This window comes from Microchirus variegatus, assembly GCF_963457635.1.
Source record: "Microchirus variegatus genome assembly, chromosome: 3".
Lineage (NCBI taxonomy): Eukaryota > Metazoa > Chordata > Actinopteri > Pleuronectiformes > Soleidae > Microchirus > Microchirus variegatus.
The window spans coordinates 31,337,214-31,363,149 of NC_139804.1; the positions used below are offsets into that span (position 1 = coordinate 31,337,214).

The following is a 25,936-nucleotide window of genomic DNA, read 5'->3' on the forward strand; positions in this document are numbered from 1 at the left end:
AGAAAAAGTACTTGATGGATTAATAATGTGAACATGTTTGGTGCCAAAATTCAAATTCTGCTCTTCTGTCTCCATATGCTCCTCGCTGCAAAAACAAGTGGCAAGAGGAGCAGAGAAGATAAGTCGCTCACTTTATGTTTTTTTAACGCACAGATAGCTCCAAATCTTTAGCTTTCAAGCATAACCAACGATTAAATATGCAAATAACAGTTGCGTCCGAGATGCAAAGGCAAAGGCATATCTGGTGACTCGTGCTCATTACTCATTAAAGTAATGCAGAAATCAACCCGTGATGGTGCCTAAATAGACGGATGACAGATGAACGGAAAGATAGATGACTGAGGTGCGATATGTGTGTGCGACGGTGTAAAAAAAAGCCAGCGAGAGAAATTCAATTTGTGACGGTTATCGGCCGTAACAGTGTGAACTCCTGAGGAGCTGATGGTTACGCATGTGAGGAGATCTATAGCACAGCCACAGGGCACCAGATTAGGAGATGAGAGGATAGTGGGGTGATGCTGAGTTAAGATGTCTCATTGCTCAGTCTCCTGACAAAGTGTTTGTCATGTGGGGTGGAAGGAGGACATTTGTGTTTCTTTTCCAGGTTGAATTCTCAGATTGAGATTCAGAAAAATGTATTTATCCACATGGCAATTCAGGGGTCAAAGAGCGGCACATTGAGGGATGCAAAATAGGATATTCAGGGAAAGTGCAGTGGGAATTGCTGACTGTGACTAGAGCTGCAACTAATGATTATTTTCATAATCGATTAATCTGTCGATTATTTTCTCTATTAATCGATGAATCAATTGGTCCATAAAATGTCAGAAAATATTAAAAAAAAACGTTGATCATTGTTTGTCAAACCTGGAATGTCTTGTTTTGTCCATAAACCAAAATTGTTCAGTTTTAATGATTTCTTTGTTATGTGGAGCAAAGAAAATATTCACATTTAAGAAGCTAAAACGCTCACTAATCTTGTTTTAAAGGGGACATATTATGCAAAATCAACTTTTTAATCATTTCAAATCCTTATATTTGTGACTCTGGAGGCAAAGTGTGAAAAAAGATGACTCATTCATGTTTTTGTGGTCCTCAGTCTAAGTACAGGAGATAAAACATGCGATGTTAACTTCCGCGTTCTCTGGGACGTCACAATGCGCTAAATGGAATTTAGCGGAGCTCCGCTTTGTCCGTAAAACAGGCGAGAGTGCTGGCGAGGGCAACCGATAACTGGAAGTCCGCGAAAAGTTCTATTCTTGGCTCCACAGTGCAGCACAGAGTCCTACACAATCTTCCAGCCTCAGAGGATTTATCTGTCCAGTGGATACATGTTATATATGACGGCAATGTGTCTGCTAGTGCGTACAAATGATCACTTTTCCAAATGCTAACTGCTGTTAGCTCCCAGTAGCCTCTGTCCCTGATGTCATTTCCTGTCACTTAAGTTTTGTTTTACTTTTTATATTTATTTTTTTTTAAGGTGGACCTAAAGAGATACTACTAAACAGAGCGTTCTGAACAGGGCTGTTTTGTCAGGGTGATTGAACTGCTGTGGTGCTTCATCCTTATGGTATTTTGACCAAAGCATGTCACAGACATGTTCATTAGAACACCAGGGAACTAGGTTAACTTGGAGAAATAGGGTATAATATGTCCCCTTTAATAATGAAAAAAGCTCCAAACCGATTAATCGATCATAAAAATAGTTGACGATTAATTTAGTAATCGATTAATAATCAATTAATCGATTCATTGTTTCAGCTCTAACTGTGACACTGTTAAGCCCAATTTATGCTCCTGCGTAAAGTGCTCTGCGTAGGTTACGAAGAGCCTCTGCGTCGTCTCCGACTGCACGAAATATTTTTTAAGTGTCCGTCACTCCGTCAAGGGACAACGGAGACGGCAAGAGCTGCGATTGGTCCTCAGGACAGGCCGAGCGAAGCTGCTCTGTGCCGGCTCACAGTGCACACCCAGCGTCCACAGAGGCGGAGCTCATCCCCGCCGATAACGCCGCTGCCAAACTATAAAATCGTCATATCTATACACACACAGCACATGTTTAGACTCTAAATGGCCAATTTCTCGCCTCCAATTATCTTAAAACTGCGTTCCGTCACACAGAAAAGTGAGAAACGGCTACTGTTTCAACAACAACAGTCTTTCTCTCTCTTTCTTTCTCGGACGCCATTGCTCACTGTAGCCTGAAGCAGAACAACCTTGCGCAGCGACCCCTACTGATTGGGCGGGAAATTGCAGCGCGTGTCCGTCACCACGACGCAGAAGTATAAAGGCTGGAGGCGTCTCCGTGGTGACGCAGACGGATAGCGCATACGCAGTCGGAGAAGTATAATGTGGCCTTTACTCTATTTAAAAAAAAAAAAAAAAGGATTACGACTGTGGATGTTGGCTGTGAGACAAGACCCTCACACCTCCAGCGTCTGCATGACTGAAGCAGCCACGGCCAAACAGCCAGTGGGAGGTGTAAACAAAACAAACAACACACCCCCCATTTTCTGCTCCTCATCTTACACCTTGCCTCTCCCCATTAACAAAAACAAAAACTGGCAGGGATGCTTCCTAATAACGTTGCTTAGAATCAACACATTAGGCCTGATAGCATTATCCTCTCGCCTCTGGTCCAGTGCCAGTGTAAAGGTCGGACATCGGAGCCAAAGACAAGGTTACGAAACGATGTCTGACTCTCGTCGGCCGAAAATGATTTTCAAATAAACTGTGAACCTGTCGTCGCACAGACTGTCTGTGTCTTCTCTCTGAGTCATACAACAACGACGACTGCATAACAAAACCCCAAATATGGTTATCCACTGTAGTCGGGTGGTGACAGTTGGATTATGGACAAGTTAAAGCGGAACTAGACCGGAAGTTCCTATTATCGCTGTTTTTTTTGGTGTGTATCTGCGTCATTGCCTTGTTTATGAAGCCTGACGGTTCAAAACAAACAGTTCAGCCATTGCTGAGAACGTTGTGTTTTATTGTAATCTCGGGGCTCAACGAGATCACTGAAAATCCCGTAATAGTTACGTAAGCAGCGGTTCTCCCGAACAACCGATCGTCCTGCTCCGGGCGGTAGTCCGGGCACATCAGGTTGCGTACATTGAACCGCAGAAGAAGAATAACGTCCGTTGTGGAGGTGTTTGACGAGCAACAGTGTCTTCTGACTCTGGGTCTGACTCCGGTTTAAAGTCATAAAAGGGACTGAGAGAGTGAGGGAGTCGTGACGAAGCTATTTTTAAACACTGTTAAAACAATGTTTTGATAATGAGGAGCAGTGCATCCGCCGTTCCAGAGGGGGGCGCTGCGCTTCTGAGAACGGATGTGCTGGATAGTACTGGCCAATCACAAGACTCTGTCTTCTGGGGGTGGAAGTTCACTCTGAAACATCGCGGCTGAAAAACACTGTCAGAAAAGAGGATTTCTATCGGCTAGTTTACAGCAACTAGGAGGTTTTTGACCATAAAAACAAGTTAATATATGTAAGTAGACCTCCATAACTAACATATATGTGCAACAGGACCACTCTATGTGACCTTTAATACTGTATATAATAATGGTAAAATAAGTTAATCCTTTATTCAGCCCACAGTGGGGAAAACGTACATTTAACACAGTGATCAAAGACAAACAACACTCAGAGCGACAGTGAAACGCACAATCTAACTGTCGCAGGTATTTCTAAGGGGAAATACCAGTCTGGTACAGCAGCACACAACGGCATAAAGTCAAATAATTATAGTAATAACTTTAGATCGAGCACGGAATCTTAAGTGCTGACATTTATAAAAAGCAGAGCTTGAAGAGCAGACTGTGTAAAGCTGTGTAAAGCCATGTGAAATTGAATTCTACATGGCTTTACATGACATTGAGTCAGCAAAATGAGTCTTGATGTCGGCTGATACTTAAGGTGTAATCCATTTAATGTGTGGATTGAGCGGGAGTGAGAAAGACAGCATGTGGAAAAATGGGAATAATTCATCTACTCTAGATTAGTTTGGGCAAAACCAAAGGAGCAAACTGTGTGCGGACGCAGCGGAACTCACTTATTGTGTCTCCCGTCACTCTGGCATCGGTAACTCGCACCAGAGTTAGACGTGTGCACTGCAAAGCATCGCAATAACCGCCACGAAATGCACAATGTTCTTCCACTGGACGCGTACAGAGAGGATATATGTACGTATATACGAGAGGATGACATGGTTTCTCAAGTTACACAAGATTAAACTGGGTGAGCAACACTGAAGCTTAATCTGTGAAACCAACCACAACAATGAAACAGCTAAGTGTTTCTTGTATTATATTGGGACTGATCTTTGTCTCTCTCTGTGTCTTTAAACACACACATTATTATATATTATTATTATATTATTTGCACTTATCTCATCCTTTTTTAATGTATTTTCTGCATTTACCCCATCACTCGGTTCACCAGTCTTATTTATCCTCTCTTACTTGCTATCACACCCTGGAACTTTAGTTGTTTTGTAACTCATATCGAAGATGAATCCACGGTCGAACAGCTACTGCAATAAAAGTAAACACAACCACAGCCATGTTGATCTACAACTCTAACGCTCAGTGATTCCAGAAGCACCTGCTTCCGTTCTCTTGTGCTCATGTTTACCTTCAAATTCTTCCAACCACCTTTCATATACAATTTATACTTCTCTAAGCTGGCAGAATCAACCTCTGATTTTTATTGCTGACGATATTTCCGCTCCACTGAAGCATTTGGGGGATGCTGCTGTGTACTGGGGAGAGCGTTCTCAGTGTCTCTGCTTCAACTAAACTCTTACTGGTGCTACATCAGGATTTCCTCAGAAGTACATGCAGAATTTAATTAAGAAATGATATCGCAGACAACTTGGATTAGGAATTATATGTACACCATACAGGATCAAGCAGAGCAGGCAGTATTTCTGGAAATCAGACACAATCTGCAAATCCTCGACAAGAAGCACAGGAAACATTCCTTGTTATGCCACCGATCTCTGAACAGCATGTGTACACGCAAGCAGCACAGTTTGCAATCCATTCTTTAGCAGACAGTTACTCTAATCTGTTGGAAAGCAGTTGTCACTATTCTTTTTATTAACTTATTCTTATTAGCTATTATTTTTGGTATCCTTGAAACATGGTTAAAGGGGACATATTATGCAAAATCCGCTTTTTAATCATTTAAATACTTATATTTGGGACTCTAGTGGGCACTAGGTCCTATCAGTCGGCAAAGTGTGAAAAAAAGACAACGCACTCATGTTTTTGTGGTCCTCCTCAGTCTAAGTACAAGAGATAAAACACGCTAGGTTGACTTCCGGCGCTCACTGGGACGTCACAATGCGCTAAATTCCTAGGAATTGTTTTCTCACGCAGCTCCGCTTTGTCCGTAAAACACGTGTGTGAGTGCTGGCGAGGGCCGGAAGTTCTATTCTTGGCTCCGCAGTGCAGCACAGAGTTCTACACAAACTTCCAGCCTCAGAGGATTTATCTGTCCAGTGGATACATGTTATATATGACGGCAATGTGCCTGCTAGAGCCTGCAAATGATCACTTTTCCAAATGCTAACTGCTGTTAGCTCCCAGTAGCCTCTGTGGCTGATGTCATTTCCTGTCCCAGTTTTGTTTTACTTTTTTTTAAGGTGGACCTAAAGAGATACTACTAAACAGAGCGTTCTGAACAGGGCTGTTTTGGCAGGGTGATTGAACTGCTGTGGTGATTCATCCTTATGGTATTTTGACCAAAGCATGTCACAGACATGTAACTTGGAGAATTAGGGTATAATATGGCCCCTTTAATCCATAAAAAAACAGAGAAATAATAATTGGTGGCAGCTAGACCTCAGAGATTATGCAGGATTGCTCAGATTATAGTGTATGCTGAGTGTTTTCAGAAACACAGGTAAAACAAGATTAAAGGACGCTGGAAATCCCCAGCATCCAATGAGGCAACACTGAAGTGACTGATATGGATGAACGGCATGCTCAAATCCCTCGCCGATACATTTTGTCTTGTGAAAACAAGACAGTAAAATAAGTTAGAGGTCAGAAAACACAACTTTAAAAAAAGCAACAATAGAAGCAGCATCACCAAAATCCAACACCCAGTGTTTTCAGTTTGTGTTTAAATGGTGAGCAAAGATTCACCTTCAAAAGAGGCAAACATTTGAAACAAAGCCACGTTGGTAAACAGGCGACTTACTTAATTACTGATCAGTCATTTGTGACGTCTTAACTGAAATTGCTTTTGTTGGATGGTTGTTTCTTTGTGCTGAGAATCAAGATTTTCAGTTTCCATGGACGTGTTCGTTGTTTTTGTTGGGAAAGTGAGGCTTAGAGACAATGAAGGCGTCACCATTCTTTAACCTTTTACAATGTACAAACTTTCTTTACCATAAAAGTGTGGACATATGACACTCAGTCATTTGGGCAGAGAGACTCGCTTGACCTGTTGTCCTTTTTTTGAGCCAGAGTAATTAAAACCACCTACGTGGGCACAGAGAGAGGCTTTAAAAAAGAAATAGGAAAAACATTTCCTCAATTTCCTCTTTAATTGTGTCCTCTGGCACCAGACGCCGAGTAAACAGCGATATAAAGCCTCACCTGCTGTATGAGGCGGTTTCCTTTACATCACTGCTGTACACTAACGGTCAAAAGTTTGGGGTCACTTAGAAATGTCCTTATTTTTGAAGGAAAAGCACTTGTTTTTCAATGAATATAACAGTAAATGAATCAGAAATACACTCTATACATTGTTGATGTGGTAAATGACTATTCTAGCAGCAAACGTCTGTTTTTTAATGGAATATGTATAGAGGCCCATTTCCAGCAACCATCTCTCAAGTGTTCTAATGGTACATCTTGTTTGATAATCGTGTTAGAAGGATTAGAAAACCCTTTAAAACCCTTGTGCAATGATGTTAGCACAGCTGAAAACAGTTTTTTGCTGGTTCTAGTTGCTAGTTTGGAGGGAAAAATTATTATTTTGAATCAAAATCATTATTTCTAATCTTGTAAATGTCTTTGACTATATTTTCTATTCATTTTGCAACTCTTTTGATGAATAGAAGTGTGACTTTTAATGGAAAACACAAAACAATTGCATAGGTGACCCCAAACTTTTGAACGGTACTGTACGATCCAGTTTTCTGTAGATACGACTGTAACCTTTGCCATGTGTAACACCATACTGCGACTAGGAGATGCTGGTTTTAATATAACAAGTGTTGATGTAAAGAGAAAATGGAAGAATCTTCATGGGTCACTTCAGAAATACTATTCCGTAAAACATACTATTTATATGTTAATTCTTTGGAGGCAATCAAATAAACTTGATGGCATTTGTATGGGTTTGCTGATGTAGTCTGAATACATATACCAATAGTGAGTGTGTGTGTGTGTGTGTGTGTGTGTGTGTTCGATGAGTGTGAAGAACGTGACGCACACATCTGTGTGCCACTTGCAGCCACGTACCTGCCTCAGGCCCTCCTTGCTATTCTGCATGATCCTCAGGACGTAGTTCGACCGCTGGCCTTTGCTGTTGAATTCAATGTGGCCCGTTAGACCTTCCAATTCTACCTATCCAACACAGAGAGAGCGAGATATGTTTAAAAAAAACAGTATCAACAGCACCTATTACAGATTGGACTTCAGGCTATGACACTGCTCAATATGCACCAGCCTTTATAATAATACTATAAAAAAAACAAGGCTATAATATCATCCATTTACAGAAAAACACAAGTCGCATTCTAGTGTTTGGCTTTAAACCAATCACATTCATCCATTCCATCCCATTAGGAAAGAACATTTTTGTCTCTCAGTGCAATGTACTGTGCAGATCAACTGACCTAATCCACACAGAGTATATATCTTTAAAGGGCTTTAATGGGCAATCTATATCGGCTGTCTTTGAAAAAACAAATACGCTCTAGAGCGCTGGCTCTCAAAGTTTTTTTACACCAAGCACCACAGTCTGAGAAAATAATATATCGAGCTCTTCAAATAAACACCATTATCGCCCAACGTGAGTTTAGAGCAAAGTCAGCTACGGTCTTTTCACAAACACACACTAAGAAATCAAAGTACGAGACTGTACCTTTTGCTGCCTGTCGCTCCAGTTGTACACTATCAGGGTACAAGCGCTGTACCTTTCTCAGTGCGTACAGGTACATTTTTGTTACTAGGGATGCAGAAATGTTCCTTTAGAGGTACAAAAAAGCTTGTACCCTGTACAGTGCTTGTACCCTGATAGGGTACAACTGGAGCGACAAAGCATTTGTACCTTTTTAGGTACAATCTTATACTTTGATTTCTTAGTGTGCAGGAAGCAGATTTATTCCCAATAAGATTATTTGCTGCGTCATCGTCCTCCTCCTACTCACATATACTTCACACACTGGTGAAGTGACATTAGATTAAGATGGAGTGAGAGACATTGTGACTCTAATTATTATTAATTCATTACATTTTCCTCACATAGCCTGGTAAATACACTCTTAAGCGCTAAGTATAACCATATAAGGTTCTTCTGCTTGTCCTCATATGAGAAACCTTCTTGGTCCCAGGTAGAACCGTTTTATTAAGGTTCCACCTGGAACCCTAGTGTTACCAAGCACCCTTTCAAAACCCTTTATCCAGGAAAGGGGTTTTAAAGGGTTCTCTGGATCAAAATGGTTCTTATTGGAACCATTGGAACCAAGAACCCTTTTAAAACCCTTTCTACAGGAAATAGAATTGGGGCAGCTGTGGCCTAGTGGTTAGGGCTTCAAGCTTGAGACCGGAGGGTAGCCAGTTTGAACCCGACCTGTCTGCAGCTGAAGTGCCCTTGAGCAAGGCACCTGACCCCCTCACTGCTCCCCGAGCGCCGCTGAATGCAGGCAGCTCACTGCTCTGGGTTTTGCATGTACTTCACCTCACTGTGTGCTGTGTGTGTTCACTAACTCACGGATGGGTTTAAATGCAGAATTTGGAAATTTCCCCACTAATAAGGGAATCTTAATCTTAATCTTAGTTTTTCAGAAGCAAATGGTTCCAGGTAGAACCTCAGCCATTGTAGAAGAACACTTTTGGAACCCTTATTTCTAAGAGTGTACAGCAGTATGGTAATTATGATTTTCCTCCAAGTACCACCGGTGGTACACGTACCGCACTTTGAGAACCAAGGTCTCTGTAGAGGAACCAATACATAGAAAGTGTTGATCTCAACACGATCTTCTCATTCGTCTAATGCAGGATATGTTCCTCTAAAAATAAGAGAGAATTACTTTGAGGAAATAATTTGCTTCACTTTCCCGCTAAGAAACAACCAGGGCTTTGTCAGAGGGTAACAAACGCCTACTCAGGTGCTCGCTAATTATAGCCTATTTTGTTAATTTAAAACAAATTGAAGAATTTCATTGTGTGTTAGACAGTTTTATTCCTCATGCCTTTCAACATTATGTGTAAAAAGACCAGAGGGTATTACAAAATTACCCAAAACAAAGATTTCTACTTCAAATAACAAGAGCATGATTCGCTGTTTCCTCTTGTTTTTTTAAAAAGTTTTATGCCACGCTGAGCTACAGCGACTGACTGACTGCTGATGTGCAGATATTTTATTTAACCTATATTTTTTTCGCAGGCGCAGCTCTCAATGACACGCTTGGTCTCATTTCCAAAGAGAGACTGGATCGGTCGCTGCACTATGTCGAAAAACACATTTCACAAAGTGTCAAAAAAATATCCCTCTTAAGGTCACAGGGAGCCGTATCTCCTGTCCGCGTGTTTTCGATCACGGCCGGCGCGGAGGCAATCCTACCATCCTCAGGTAATTCATGAGGCTGGTGCCGTGCTCCCAGATCTTGGAGGACTTGCAGGAGAGCTGAGTGGCGCCGACGTTCTGGCTGCGGTTCAACTCCTGGACCGCTGCCACCACCGCGTACACCGCGTCGAAGAGCAGAGCGGAGGAGAGCTGCGGAAGGAAAGAAGGGTGAATATATATTATAACGCTACACGTGAAGCTGCAAAGTTCGCAAACTGCGAGCGAAACGTGTTAGCGGTTTCGCGGTCAGCGAGGGGTTAACGCATCCCTGGAGTGGCAGTTAGATTATTCCATTAGATCATTAGAAAGCCTCTGATCTGCTGACAGTGTTGAAAACCATCTCTCCCTCTCTGTCCTTCCTCCTTTTATCCCCACTGAAGCTGGCACACCCCGACTATTCCAATTACCGCCTGCCTCTCTCTCTCTGTGAGGGCTCAGAAAACAGCCAGAGAGGCAGCGTTTTCCTCTCATCTCTCCTTGTACAAACAGCCTCATCATCAACCACCACCACCGCCATCCTGGCTATGTACATTTGATTAAAATGCACGATGCCTCATATTATGAAGTATAGGAGAGAGTCGGAGGTTCACCGCTGTAATGGAAGCGGAGATGAGACGTCTGATGGATGTTGATACAAGGCTGAGGGGAATTTTGGTTTGCGATAATAATGAATTCTGGAGATCAAAGATAACTACAAAAGGGCATTAAACTGCAAAACTTTGATGTATTACATATTCTCCATAATTAGTGAATTGCACTATAAGGGCAATAATATGGGCGAGCAAATACATTCTAAACATGAGTAAATTCATTTTAGGATTAAAATATTTGGGAGAAAGACTTCAAACAAGATGTCAAATTGCTAATTTAGTGTTGAAACTCAAACGAAAACTTTCTACTACTATTTGTTATCTGGAAAGTAAATTGAATAATATAATTTAATCAGTCGAAGCATATTATATTTAATGTGAGACTAATTTCTGTTTATATGTTTCTTAATATCGTGGAAATGTCGCCTTATTTGGACGTCCTGAGGTTGTGTTTATGGGTCGTTTTTTCCTCTTCTAATGCGTCGTCGAGTCAAAGTTATGATTCACTTTATGTCGCACTTTTTAGTAGCGATATAACGTATCAACAGTTGTGCAGAAGTCACAAAAATAGACCGAATTTCTTTGCTTCTTGTTCATAAAAACGAGCTGAGTGAACTTTGAAATGTGACACGTTTTCAAATTTCGCAAATTCAATCCTATTTTAATCATTTCGAGTACTTTTTGCTCAGGTGTGTTTATATAGTTGGTGAATTTTTTATTTTTTTATCAGATTGTTCAGGTTGTGCTGAAAAAAGGATATAAGAAACTTTGTATGTACGTTTAAACATAGTAATGGGAAAAAGCAGCCGGAATGCTCTGTGTTCTAAGGGTGTCTACACTCTTAGAAATAAGGGTTCCAAAAGTGTTCTTCTACAAGGGCTGAGGTTCTACCTGGAACCATTTGCTTCTGAATAACCTATTCCCGAAGAAAGGTTTTTTCAAGGGTTCTTGGTAACACTAATGGTTCCAGTAAGATCCATTTTGATCCAGAGAACCCTTTAAAAACCCTTTCCTTGAATAAAGGGTTTTAAACGGGGTTCTTGGTGGAACCCTCCAAAAGGGTTCCAGGTGGAACCTTGAAAAAAGGTTCTACTTGGAGCCAAAAAAAAGGGTTCTCCTATGAGGGCAAGCAGAAGAACCTTATATGGTTCTACTTAGCACATTTATTTCTAAGAGTGTACAGTTTCTTTTATCAGAACTTACAAATGTTATTTTGAAGATCCAAGGAGAAAGTAAGCATGTCTGCTAATGAGCGTGAACATGTTCAAAAGAATATGCTAATTAGAGTGAAACATGCGAAAATAATCCGCTAATTATGGTGACATATGCAAAATGAGGGCACATGTCCACACAAGGATATGTTGTTGACATGGCAAAGTGACATTTTATTTTTTAAAAATCAGACTAGTTACAGTCTCTGCACCTGAAATAAAATATTATCTTGTATTAATATGACTGTGCCATTCCATCTTGTGGAACTTTGTGATATTTGCGGTCTCAGGTGGAGATAAGGAGCGTCTGCGTGCGTCTCTGCGGGTTACACGACTCGATATGAATTCAATAATGTCATCACAGTTTTGCAAAAATATTTAATAGAACATAATAATAATTCTCCTGTGAACCCACCAGTTTCAAATGTCACAACCTGTTGTTCTTTTTTTTCTCCTCAATTTTACAAATCAGTTGGTATCATGAAAACCCTTCGCTCTGCACAAGCAAAGAGGTCACTAGTATGCAGAACGTGACATTTAGATTTCCTCTAGTCCTAATTACTGATAATGGAAAAGACAGCAAATTATCTACGTGCACGTCTAAAAGAGTTAATCTCTCTCTCTCTTGCTCTGCCATCATCAGCCTTTATTCTCTTTAGTGATTCGCTAATTAGTCACATGTAGTAAACACTGCAGGCTCAAATGTATCCGAGTGACCTGCTGAGAACAGATTTCTCTTACTGCTGCGTTCACACTATTCTTAACCTGTTCACCAGTCTTGTGAAACAAAGGCGAGCGATTGGGGCGATGTTTGTGTACGTACATTTGATTGATATCTTTCTTTAATTTATTATGTTTCGGGCTGTTAAACCCTTTAAAGGTCCCATATTATACCCTATTTCTCCAAGTTTAGATTTAGCATAATATGTCCCCTTTAACACCGAGCGTATTGGAGACGATATGTTTGCGCAAGCGCACTTTGCATTACAGAGTTACAGTTGGTGCTATTGGAAAAATTCCAAAAGTTTCTGAAAGTCAAGTTAATCATGTGGTTATTACGGTAATTTCACTCGCACTATTGCTGACGAATCAGCGTCTTTTTTTACAAAAGAAGAGAGCGTTGGAAAAACACATGTACATAGTTTCCATTTTTTTTGGACTTTGAAAAAACTCAAATTAAATGTTATTTTAAACATGTTTTATATACTGTTCAACTTCAGAATTTAACAAACTCTGACGTACAATTGCAGTGTTTTTTCTAAATGAACATTTTTCTTTTTCTTCATTTAAATTACAAATACACAGTAAATTGTAAATAACTGCCAGATATTGAAAGTTATTCTGGAAAAATGGGCAAAAGCACTTACTCACAGGACCCTTTTTCGGGCCCTTTTATCGCTAAAATAAGCAAGAATGTCCAGACGGACATTTTGAGGCTTAGGTGTTAACGGGATAATGATGACTTCAAGACATATATAGTGGTTGTTGTTTTTTTTGCATTTGCTTTAAAAGTGCTACATCCATCCATCTTCTACCGCTTTATCCTCCACGCGAGGGTCGCGGTGGATGCTGGTGCCAATCCCAGCGGCGTAAATACGGCCTGGACAGGTTTGCCGGTCCATCACAGGGACGCATATAAAGACAAACAACCATCAAAAAGTGCTACGACGAGCTATAAATGGGAATAATATCTATAAATGGGACTTTAATGGTCGTGTAGAATCACATAACTGCTCTGTAAGCAATTGTATTCTATTTTCTGAATGAATGAATATAAAACATTTAAGACATAATACGCTCATCTTTATTGGTCTCCGAGAGCGGGAAATCAATCTAATCAGGGGCGGAGTTCGTCGTTACTCTCGGATGCGGTTGTGTTTTTATGTGTGGTACTTGTGTGTAGGCATAATTGGTGAGAGTACTTTGCCTCGGAACGGGGGTTAATGGCACATCTATAAGTTTTCGTCAAATAAACAAGCAGTCATTGACAAATAGGTGGCACTCATGAGTAATTTATGACGAGTATTGTGCGTCAAAGTCGGCACATAACATTTTTATGTGCCGACTTTGACGTAGAATACTCAGCTAAGCCTCTGTCTCATAAAAAAAGAAGAGAGTTTTGTAATGAGAACACACAATGTTCTTGATTCAGTGTGTGACTGGATTAACTATAAAAACCTGCTCAGCACAACATTAATAAACTATCTCCTCAGTAGGTATATGTTCTTTTCTGAGTTCAAAAATGTAGTTGATGTAACTGTAGATGAAGAGGTGGGACACGCTGAGCGTCGTGCTTCTTCCTGCTCCTAATGTTAAGTTTAATGTTAAGTTTTTACGGTTTAATTGTACTTCTTCTACCAATGCTGTTCAAGAAGAATACATTTATAAATTGAAAATCACACCTTCGACAATGCAGAGTGCAGTCAGTTAAATGCTGAGCTACAGATACTGTTTTGATGAGAACAGATGATGATTTTTTTTTTTAGCAAGGGCCAGATTTGATAATGTGAAGATTCCCTGGGGGACACTGGCCTTTTTTTTTTTTTAACAGTAAAAGGTTCAAACAAAGCCACAGTTTGATAATAATTTCATTTGGCAATGCAACCAAAAATCTAGGCCATGCAGGAATGAACAAATAAAGAACATTTTTTTTGCCTTTCTTTCATATCTGGAGTCAGATAACATAATAGGATCTATCCGTCACAGGTGGGTTGCAAACGTGGGACTCTGGTTTCAAAGTGCATCTCCTTACCAGCTGAGCTAATGGGGATGATGTGTGAGTAAAGCCGGTTTCTCCTCTCTGGTCATAAATTATACCTAAAGGTCACATAGAGTGGTCCTGTTTTACATATATGTTAGTTATGGAGGTCTACTTACATATATTAACTTGTTTTTATGGTCAAAAACCTCCTAGTTGCTGTAAACTAGCCGATAGAAATCCTCTTTTCCGACAGTGTTTTTCTGCTGCGAGATTTCAGAGTGAACTTTCACCCCCAGAAGACAGAGTCTTGTGATTGGCCAGTACTATCCAGCACATCCGTTCTCAGAAGCGCAACGCCCCCCTCTGGAACAGAGGATGCACTGCTCCTCATTATCAAACCATTGTTTTAGCAGTGTTTAAAAATAGCTTCATCACGACTCCCCGCCACAGTCCCTTTTATTACTTTAAACCGGAGTCAGACCCAGAGTCAGAAGACACTGTTGCTCGTGAAACACCTCCACAACGGACGTTATTCTTCTTCTGCAGTTCAATGTACGTAACCTGATGTGCCCGGACTACCGCCCGGAGCAGGACGATCGGTTGTTCAGGAGAACCGCTGCTTTACGTAACTATTACGGGATTTTCAGTGATCTCGTTGAGCCCCGAGATTACAATAAAACACAACGTTCTCAGCAATGGCTAAACTTTTTGTTTCGAACCGTCAGGGCTTCATAAACAAGGTAATGACGCAGATACACACCAAAAAAAACAGCGATAATAGGAACTTCCGGTCTAGTTCCGCTTTAATAAAACCAGAGCTGCGGGCCGTACAAAATCTGACAGATGGCCGCGATCGGCCCGCGAGCCGTACTTTGGACATGGCTGATTTAGGGGGTTGTGAAGTTCATTATAAATGTAATAATTAGGGTTGCCAGGTCCTGAAAATGAGCCGTCTGGGAAACAACAACTGCCACCAGCAACACCTGCAATTAGAGTGGTTCACTAGATAAATGTCGTACTGTTTCAAACGTATTTTTCTAAGTTTTAGTTGGTAAGTTTTGGTAAGTACACAGGTAGGGCCAAAAAAAAAAAAAAAGTTGAAACTTTGTGAGAAAATACAATAACAGGATTCCATCCATTCTCCCTGTGGGCTGTCGTTGCAGTGTTTGTGAGATTGCGTGTGTGTGTGTGTGTTGCACTAACTGGGGTGCCAGCGAAGGGTGCGTGGTCACAGTTCTCTTGCCAGGAGCGGTTGAGGCTGAGCGCAAAGTCCTGGAAGAAGGGATGAGTTTTGTCGAAGACAGAAAACCCGACGATGTTGACTCGCTGGTCCACCACGTCGTCGAGTCGCAGTAAAGAGAATTCCTGCAGGAGCGAAAATGAGAGAGAGAGAGAGAGAGACAAACAGAAGAGATTATTATGTGAACGAAGCTGACTGAGATCGGAGTTGACAAATCTGCTGTGATCTGTCATAATCTGATTTAAATAATGTCAAATCCAATATTGAATTACTGTCAATGTAAAAAAAAAGAAAAAAAAGGGGGCACATGTTAACCAGATACATTTACGTCCAATTTCATCTGTCACACGTAGTTTTTATTAACTTCTATTATTCCAGTTGATTGATAAAGCTGCCACAGTTTATTCGTTCCCTCATTTTACGTTACTTACGCATCGCTGCACAAATTCAAGCGCTCATATATGCATCTCCTGACACACACTGTAGGTCATTGTACGAATTGTGAAGGTTAGGGGCTGGAGAGGAAACAGGGACAACACATGGACACTGAGGCAACAGGTAATTGAGAAAGTTAAATAAAACTGCAGGGTATATATATCGAAAATGCTCCCAGTTGGAAGGAGTGAAAAATACATTTATTTGTTATTTTCTCTTTCGCTCAAGGGACAATACAGTTTCCCTCCACCTGAGGAAAAGCTGAGGGGGGGGGGGGGGGCAGGTGGAGATAGAGACGAGCAAGAAGGAGAGAAAGGAGTGTGATGGAGGACAGACATCTCCTGAAGGTTAATAGATGTGTCAGAGCCCAGACACCCACCCCCTCCTTAGGTGGCAGCCTTTGCCTGGCAGACTGCTGTACCATGAGGGTTATGACAGCCAGGCTGAGACACACCAAGACTGTCTCTGTCTGTTACAGAGGCCGAGTGAGTCTGAAGATGAGAGAGAGGTTGTAGAGAATGGTGGAGTGGCAAAGGGGAGATCCAAAAATATGTGATGTGGGAGGAAAAAGACTTGCCAAGTGAACGTGGAATGTGCTTATTCACAAGGAAGTGGAAACGGAGTTAGATCTTTTGCGTGCAAATACACAGAGTCACCAACACTTTAAAAGGAGACATACTATGCGAAATCAACTTTTTCATCATTTTAATACTTCTGGAGGCCCTATAAGTAGGCAAATTGTGAGAAAAGATGACTCAGTCATGTTTTTGTGGTCCACCTCAGTCTAAGTACAGGAGGGCAATAGTATCCAGAAGAGTGGAAGTCTGCAGAGTTTTCTATTCTTGGCTGCACAGTGCAGCACAGAGTTCTACACAAACTTCCAGCCTCAGAGTATTTACGTGTCCAGTGGTCCATAAATACATCTTATATATGACGCAATGTGCCGGCTAGAGTCAGCAAATGATGGCCTTTCCAAATGCTAACTGCTGTTAGCTGCCGGAGCCTCAGTGACGCGGAGACTGTGTCTCATTTGCATTTAAAGCGACTCAAAACAGTGTGTTCTGAACAGGGCTGTTTTCACAGGGTGATTGAACTGCTGTGGTGCTTCATCCTTATGGTATTTTGACCAAAGCATGTCACAGACATGTTCATTAGGACACCAGGGAACTGGGTTAACTTGGAGAAATAGGGTATAATATGAGTCCTTTAAATTAAAAAGAATCATCAAAGCTGCCAAATGCCTGCGCAGTGCGCACAACAAGCTTCTTTACACATCGTGCCAACCGACTGTACAGAAGTACAGAGCTACCAAAGTAGCAGTAAGATGAGTCAAAATCTCGACTGGCCCCTGGAGATATTAAAGTATACAAAGTCTAGTGTCGCAACAAACAAAAAAACCCCAAAAAAACTGCTAAATTAAAGAGGATAACTTGTCTTTTTTTTATGTGTAAGGATGAGAAGTGATTGCGCACATCACATAATGGCAATTCATAGAGAAAGGCTGAACATGTGAATGAAATAACTGATAAGCAGGTAAAAAAAGGCAAGAGGAGACCATCAGACGTTGACTGGCCCCGATATAGACTCAGAGCCAAGCAGGGCAGGAGGAAGAGACGGTGGAAATTGACTTTGAGTGGGAGGCTTATGATAGCCAGTGCCATCCTCTCAGAAACCTGGAAACTCCCGATGTTAGGCTTCACTGGCATTCAGCAGAACAACCGTAATGCATGTTGCAGACAAATGGCTTCATTAAATCAAAAATCTCTCCCAACACTGAGAGCAAGAGGTCAACACGAGATGATTTTCACGGACATTATAGAAGCGATGGATACGGAGATGTGTGTTATATATGAATGATATCTGACCCGAGCAGCAGCAGCAGGAATATATGTGCACATTCATACGATAATAATTACTTTGTACTTAAGAATTGTGCATCCCCCACGCAAAAATCATCTTCTACAAGAGTTCAACTGCTGCTTTCAGATGAGTTTGGAGTGCACCGTTAGTCAAAGGGTTTTTGCACTTGCACACACAGTTTCACAGAAATAAAGCCTGCAGAGTTGTTTTACGTCACAGATCAGGCAGAAACAAAAATGCTGTAGACAAGAAATGTCCGAGAGAACAGATTTTGTGTTTTTTTTTTTTATTTATCTTTATAAAGCACCTGGAAAATCATAAAGCGAATCATGATTTAAAGAGTCAAACAACATATATAAAGAAAGTCTGAGGGGCTGCTCCACCACTTCTCTCATTAAAGAGGAGGTCTGTCGGTTCTTTGTAACTGTTGTCCTGCATTTTCAATCACTCTTTTACTTTCTGTGGCTTTGATTTTGAATACAACCAGTTTTGAAAAGCGCGACCATGAACACACCAGCCCTGGTGAGTTGGCGAAGAGCTAATTGATGAACTAAAAGGTCATGGCTATACCGACGCTGTTTCACATGAATTTACATAAACGCGTTTACTTTTCTATGCTCGTCTATCTTAAACTATGCCTCGTGAGGTCGCCTAAGCCTTTCGGGATAGACCATATAATTAAGCGGCTAAGCGTACTCAGTAGATCATTAGAGGCAGATCTGTGCAAACAAGCCTATCATTAAGCACAACCCTCAAAGGCGCCGGTATGTATACATGTACCTATGCAAGACTGTAGCACGCACACATACACGCGGGCATTGGAATCCCTATAGATGAGCAATGCGCACATATTCTCACAGAAGACCAAGGTCACCAACATATCCTCCAGCTTTGTCTGCAGAAAACTACTGTGCTGCATTTATGATGCACATTCACGCGATCACACACAGAAAAAAAAGGAAATCCACTATCAGATAAAGCAAGCACAGAATAAATCCCTGCACGTGAGCACTATGCCCTCTTGCATATAAATAAAGGGGTGTGAAATGGACAGTGTCGACTACTACAGTCTACTACAGCAGTGGAGAAACAAGAAGACACCAACTGATACCACTGAAGGAGGAGAGAGAGAAGGAAAGAGAGATTAAAAAACTTAAATCAATGGAGAGAGAAGAAGGTGAATTATTTGACAGATTTAAAAGGAGCTCCAGACACTGCCTGTCACCTGGAGACGGTTTGGTTTGAGCTCCCCACGGCAACACTGACACATGGATTCCAACGGAGAATTTTATTTATCGCTTTCACATAAAAAAAGAAAAAGAAAAAAAGGTTGATTCTTTAAAACATGACGGCAACTCAATCAGTTTCTACAAGCGGCGAGAATAATATATCAGTGTCGACGTGTCACAGATGCTGGCGGAACAAAGTCTTCAATTTGGTTTGGTAAACACCAGAGCGGAGTGAGACGCAAGCACATCACATGGAGTCACCTAAACTCAGCACAACCACACATCACAGTGACAGCAACAGCGACGGCATCACACTCCCCTATGCAGTGTCGGGGGAAAGAGACACCAGGCGAGTCACTATAGGGAAGGAGAGACATAAATAAGACGACTGGAAATGTTAGGGCTGTAAGTAGATACAAAAAAAAGAAAAGAACTAATTAATCTCACATTTTGAAATACATAAATATAAATTAAAAGTTTACTTTTTCTTCTTTCGGTGTAATCAGACAGTGTGCATTTCAGACACCAGTGTGTTGTCTGTCTTTCTTTTTTAAGGTATAAGCCTAAACAAGTGCCAACCAGGTCATTTTAAAATACAGGCAACGTGGTTGACTGCCATCCTGTATGCAACAAGAACATACGGTGGCCCTGAAGTGCAAATCACCAACACAAACAGGAAAAGACTAACATCTATCTATCTATCTATCTATCTATCTATCTATCTATCTATCTATCTATCTATCTATCTATCTATCTATCTATCTATCTATCTATCTATCTATCTATCTATCTATCTATCTATCTATCTATCTATCTATCTATCTATCTATAAAGCAGGTTGCGTCTGTGTGTCTGTGACAGGCATATCTCGCTGACCGATAGTCAGATCACCCTAAGACTTTGGATATGGGTTGAGCATGGCCCAATGGTGCGCATCCGTGATTTTTCCAATTTTTGGTGGAATTAACATTTTCGCTGATTTATCACGCTACACCAGGCAGGCAGCGGCTCATCAGCAGCAGCTGCGCTGTCTGGAGCGGGGAGGTGGGAGTTCTTTCACTGTCCTCACGGTGGGTGAGACATTTTCACACGGTTCACCGCAGAACATGGTGTTGTACTGAAACGACGAGGTGTCCATTCACCAATACGTGAATTATTTAAGTAAGCTAGCGAGGCTGCGATTAGCATTAGCAAAGGTATTGTGTTCGCCTTTAAGTTCCTTATCGTGCATTACCATAACTGAAAAATCTTCTTCAGCTCCCACTATAAGAATACATACTTCCTACGGGCACTGCACTAGTATAAATAACAAAGTAAAGTACAGATACATGAAAATTCTACTTAAGTACAGTAACAAAGTATTTGTACTTTGTTACATTATAACACTGGTCAGTTAAGAGCTATACTGAGCAACACCACTGTGGTGCTGTTAAGGAAACAGAAAATGTCAAACGGGTCATAATATATTGAAGTCGCACGCCGAATCACTCGCGGGCAAAAGGATTTGCATAACTTAAATACTCATTTAATTCACAAGGATCATTTCACGAGTAAATACTTTTCCTGATTTCCTGCTCATAATTATCCTTAACAGGAATGTAAGCAACTGCGATTGGTTCTTGCCACTTGGGAGCAAAGAAACAGACTTAACATGAAAGTGACACAAAATGACCTTATAAGCTGTTGTAATATCAGCAAATAAGTGCCATGTACGTATTATGGCAGATTCATTGATTTCATTTGAATTCATTTGTTAATGACAGCCATGTTTGGATTTGGTTTCTTGCGCGGTGAAAGTGTCTCGATTCATGTTGTGTCTCTGTATCTGGGGACGTTTAAAGGTCCCATATTATATCCTATTTCTCCAAGTTAACCTAGTTCCCTGGTGTCCTAATGAACATGTCTGTGACATGCTTTGGTCAAAATACCATAAGGATGAAGCACCACAGCAGTTCAATCACCCTGCCAAAACAGCCCTGTTCAGAACACTCGGTTTAGTAGTATCTCTTTAGGTCCACCTTAAAAAAAAAATAAAAAAAAAAATCTTAAGGGACAGGAAATGACATCAGCCGCAGAGGCTACTGGGAGCTAACAGCAGTTATCTTTTGGAAAAGTGATCATTTGCAGGCCCTAGCAGGCACATTGCCGTCATATATAACATGTATCCACTGTACAGATAAATCCTCTGAGGCTGGACGTTTGTGTAGAACTCTGTGCTGCACTGTGGAGCCAAGAATAGAACTTTTCTCTGAGATGCAACCAAACAACGAGTTAAAAAGAAAGACGCCAAAGAAGCTCTGTACGTGACAGCACGATTTGTGCAGTTATTTGTTACATTTTGGAGACAAAGGAAGTATGCTTGAATCCACTGACGTACAGACGTATATATCATATGTTTTGTTCTCTAAAATGTGCACCACATGAAGACAGAATCATCAGCAGTGATGATTATCACCAACAATTAGAAAATAAAAGAAACATCATCTCCTGCCTTAATCGCTCATAGCAGTGCTGTGAAAGAGCAAATAGCTCCGGTAGCCTTTGACAGGGTAACATTTCGCTAAATTGCATATTGATTTTCCTGATAATAAAATACTAATTGATGATGTCCCTCCTCTTAAAATGTGTGGGGGGGGGGGGGGGGAAGCATAGCATGAGACAACACTGCAAGTCCAGTCTTTGCTCTGCAATGGAATCAGTTTCTGGTCACACAGTGATTGTTCTCTAATAGCTAGTCTGTTCGTGCAATATTTTTGGCAATAAGTCATTTCATGCTTGTATCAATTGCCACACAAATTCAGGCTGAGCTCTAAAGCCTCCCGCAGCCTTTTAATTACACAGTTCTCAGTGAGCGTGGGATGGGAATAGAGGAGGAGGAGAGCGCAAATGCTACCAAATGTCTTTTCTACTGACTTGTTATGAACCCGGGCCTGTAATAGCCAAACCGAATAAATGATTTAGTGAATTTTATGTTCAGGAAAAAGTCAAAAACAATAATCAACTGCAGCCCCTGACTCAAGGACTCCAACAGCGGCTCAGCAGGTTGATGTCTCTGTGCACACACTGAACTGAATTCATCGCTCTTGTGCAGACCACTAACTCGTCACTTTGTTCCCAGCAGCCAGCTCGGAACTTCGTCCACGCAATTAACACGCTGTATACCTTAGTGCAGCACGCTGGGCTTGATGCATGGGTTTTCTCTCAAAGCTTTTAATGGCCAACATGCATCAAAACAATCTGGCGGCATTCCTGCAGAGTGTTGGAAACAAATTACCAATTTTGTTCCATTATTCATAGAATTAAGTCTGACCTACAACAGTAACAGCCTATTTGTGAGGCAGAAACCATAAGCCCAGAATAAGTCATAGGCTGGCGGAGGCCAAAAACATCATGAATATTGCAGACACGCGCATATGGTTGGAATCTGAAATAGTCCATCTTTTCCAGAAAGCTATTCATTTAGATCCCAGCAGGATTTTTTTTTATATATATAAAATAACGTAACCGCTGAAAGCACAAATGGAAAAATCACATTTCAAAGAGGGAGAGCCTTCAAAGTAATAATAATTTAAAAAAAAAAGATATTTTAAAAGTATATAGGGAGGCTTCTTTTAATTAAACAGCTTTGCATTGCCATTTTGCTGGGAGTGAGAAAAAGGTTTGTGGACCTTTAAAGGGCTGGAATAAGAAGAACAAAAAAACACACAGCGATGGAGAAGCAGCAGATAATCAAGATAAGACTCCAGCTAAACACTGCTCATCTCAGTGAAGCCCTGAGTGTTTCAAATCGATCACCTGACTGTTGAAGTAACCCCTCAGCTTTGCAACTCACCTCTGTTCAAAGGAGCACAGAGAGAACATCAGGAGGGAAACATCTGTGTGGATTTGAACGTCCATGTTTGTTTCTTACGATTTGTTGTCGTTTAACATTTTTTTTGCTGCTGTTGTTGTTGTTGTTGTTGTACAAATTCAGTGTGAGAGCGAGAGAGAGATGCAAACAGAAAGCAGCCCACAGGACTTCGTGTTCCCTGGTCAAAAACAAACTTGAGACGCATTTGATCTATGGAGAATTGCTATGGTGATTTAAGCCCTGCTGCCTCAGCTCTGGAGTTGGTGAATTGATAATAACAGTAGCTCAGTGTTTTTTTCAGCTTCTCTGAGGATGAGTCTGCTTGTGTCTGATTTATTTTTTACTTTAACAGTGATATATATAAACAACACAGTAACACATCATCTGTGTTAGACATGTGTCAGCGTGAGATGCCTCCATTTCTGATTGGGAGTGATGTTAACATGACACCTTAGTGGACACGTCCATTTTCACCCATGTTGAAAAAATACAAATAAAAAATTGCCTCTCACAGGCTGTTACTACGGTACTGAGCCCTCGAAGTGACATGAGGAAAAAAAAAAAAAAAAAAGACGAACAAAAAGAAAAATAGAAATCTCGAGTTTCAAAGTTGAGATCTCGAGTTTCCAAAAAATATTTTGAGGAGCGGAGACTCAGCAGCTGGATTTACAGCCAAGGTCGGTATTAGTGTGTGTATAGGCAAACAAACAACAACCACAACGACCGTTACTCATTGCATTATCACAAAATTACAATATTGAAAGTTGAGAGCGTGTTTGGTTTGTAGTAGGCAGTGGCTATTACGTTTGTTGAAAATTAACTACGTTTGTGAGATTATTGCAACACACGCATCTGTAAACACACAAACCGATAAACACACTAGTAAAGTTGTAACAAGTATCCTGTTAAACTGTTCAACACTCTCACCACTGTCCATGGTGCTGAACCAAAGAAGCCCTGAACATGGTGCAATTGAAAATGTTTGAGCAGCTGCCAGTCAAAAGAATCTCGAGACATTTTTTTCTAAAAACATTTTTTTTTACTTTTTTTTGGGAAACTCGAGATCTCAAATTTCAAAGTCGCGATCTTCAGTTTCCAAAAAAATGATGAAAAAACTTTTTTTTTCTGAATTTTTTTTATTTTCCTTTTTTTTGGAAACTCGAGATCTTGAGTTTCCAAAAAATGATGAACAAATTTCATATATTTTTGGGAAACTCGAGATCTCGACTTTGAAACTCGAGATTTAAAATACTTTTTTTTTTCTTTCAATTTCAATTATAATTTTTTTTTTTCTCATGTCACTTCGGGTATGTTACAATGATGAGAGGAAAACTTTTTTTTTTTTATTCTATTTTCTGTTTGGATGTTCATGGGCTGCTTTCACTGCTCTTCTCGACCCCAATGCCTTTATGGTGAACACCTTACATGTTCTCCCTGTGTGTGCATGGGTTTTCTCCGGGTTCTCCAGTTTCCTCCCCCAGTCCAAAAACATGCAGATTTGAGGATTAGGCAAATGGGACACTCTAATTAAAACTGTGAGAGTGGATGGTTGTCTCTTTATATGACCCTGTAGTGGACTGGTGACCTATCCCACCTTTCACCCTATGTCAGCTGAGAGTGGCACCAGCGACCAGGAGGATAAAGCGGTAGAAGATGAGTGAGTTTTCTTCTGAGATGCTGATTCCAGCTCCCCAGCACCCCCCATGGCTTTTTAATAGAATTCCCCGACTAGTTGAAGACATCTTTCAAATCCTTTGTAGCTGCTTTCTCGCCAACGTGGAAATCAATATGCATGCCTTTTTAATGCCTTTTTAAAATCCTTTAAATGCATTTGATTCACTGTGTTAATTAGCTTTTTCCCTAATTTCCTCTTTATCTTGATTTGCCTCGTTTTGGATGGAATCTATGCGTTTGCCTATAAATTCTTGTGACGGGCGAATAATATGTGTGTAAGCAGCTTGGCATATCCTTCACGATTCAATCAGACATTGCTAATGAGTAAATATGAAATTAGAATGCCCAAGCTAAATATGCTGTTGTCGTGACCCTTATTAAAATACAAATGTGCTTGAAACCAAACTGGTTGTCCTCCACTAATCCTGACTGGACTCAGTAATCAGTGTGTTTAACACTGCAATGATCTCTTTGTCAAGGTCAAGTGGTAATCAGATTAAAAAAAAAAATAGTTATGTCTTTCATTTTTAAATGACAACTCCATCAGGCTAATTAAAACAGCCAATCTGTGACATCTGCTCCAGATGTCACAGATTGCCGTTCTAACCATTATGTTGATTTTAAAAACTCATGAACACAAACTCTTGAATTCAACGGTCTGATTAGTTAAGGACGTGTGGCATCGGGCCGAGGGAGGTCACTCGCCAATGGCAACATAAGCGATAAAGTAAATCATTTACTAAGTGACAAAAATGTCGGCGGCTTTTAATCAATTTCTTTCAGTTAATTAGCAAATCAAATCACAGCATCTTCACGAGCAGCATCTGCACTCTTGCATAATTTTAGATAGTGAGAAACTTAATAGGATCACTTATCAAAGTTACATGTAAGGAGTGTTGATGAATTTCACATCAAGTGTGAAAAGGATAACAAATCTAGACTCGAGGTGAAGCTTCTGCTCGCAGGTTTTTCGAGCTCATTACTGGATATAGAACAAGGCAGGTCTGAGACGGGAAAATGAGGGGAAGCAAAACATTGGAATAAGAAGAAAGATGTAGAAAGAAAGTAGGTAAGCAAAGTGGAAAAAAAGAGGCAGTGGTCTTAAGGCGGACACGGTTTTGTGGGATGAAAGTTATGGAGCATAGAGAGGAAGTCAGGTATGAAGCCAGCAGGCAATTTCAACTTTCCAAATAAGACCCTGCAGTAAGCCATGGGATTTAGAAGATAATTGGCTGTAATACAATTGTCAACACTGAGTCATCCAGACATGGGGCTCAGAGGGAGAGCTGGAGGTAATAGGGCTAACACGGAGTAATCAATATGACAGAA

The 25,936-nt window shown here is 40.8% G+C and overlaps 1 protein-coding gene across 2 annotated transcripts in view; it reads right to left on the reverse strand.

Moving 5' to 3' along the window:
- grik4 (glutamate receptor, ionotropic, kainate 4) overlaps window positions 1–25,936 on the reverse strand; it is a gene marked incomplete at both ends in the record, with an annotated part of 170,707 nt that overhangs the window by 54,699 nt on the left and 90,072 nt on the right. For both annotated transcript variants that reach the window (XM_083886306.1, XM_083886305.1), the window contains 3 exons: window positions 7,489–7,593; window positions 9,815–9,967; window positions 15,523–15,684. In XM_083886306.1, the coding sequence (XP_083742432.1) occupies window positions 7,489–7,593; window positions 9,815–9,967; window positions 15,523–15,684 (420 nt within the window). The remainder of the gene's footprint in view (window positions 1–7,488; window positions 7,594–9,814; window positions 9,968–15,522; window positions 15,685–25,936) is intronic.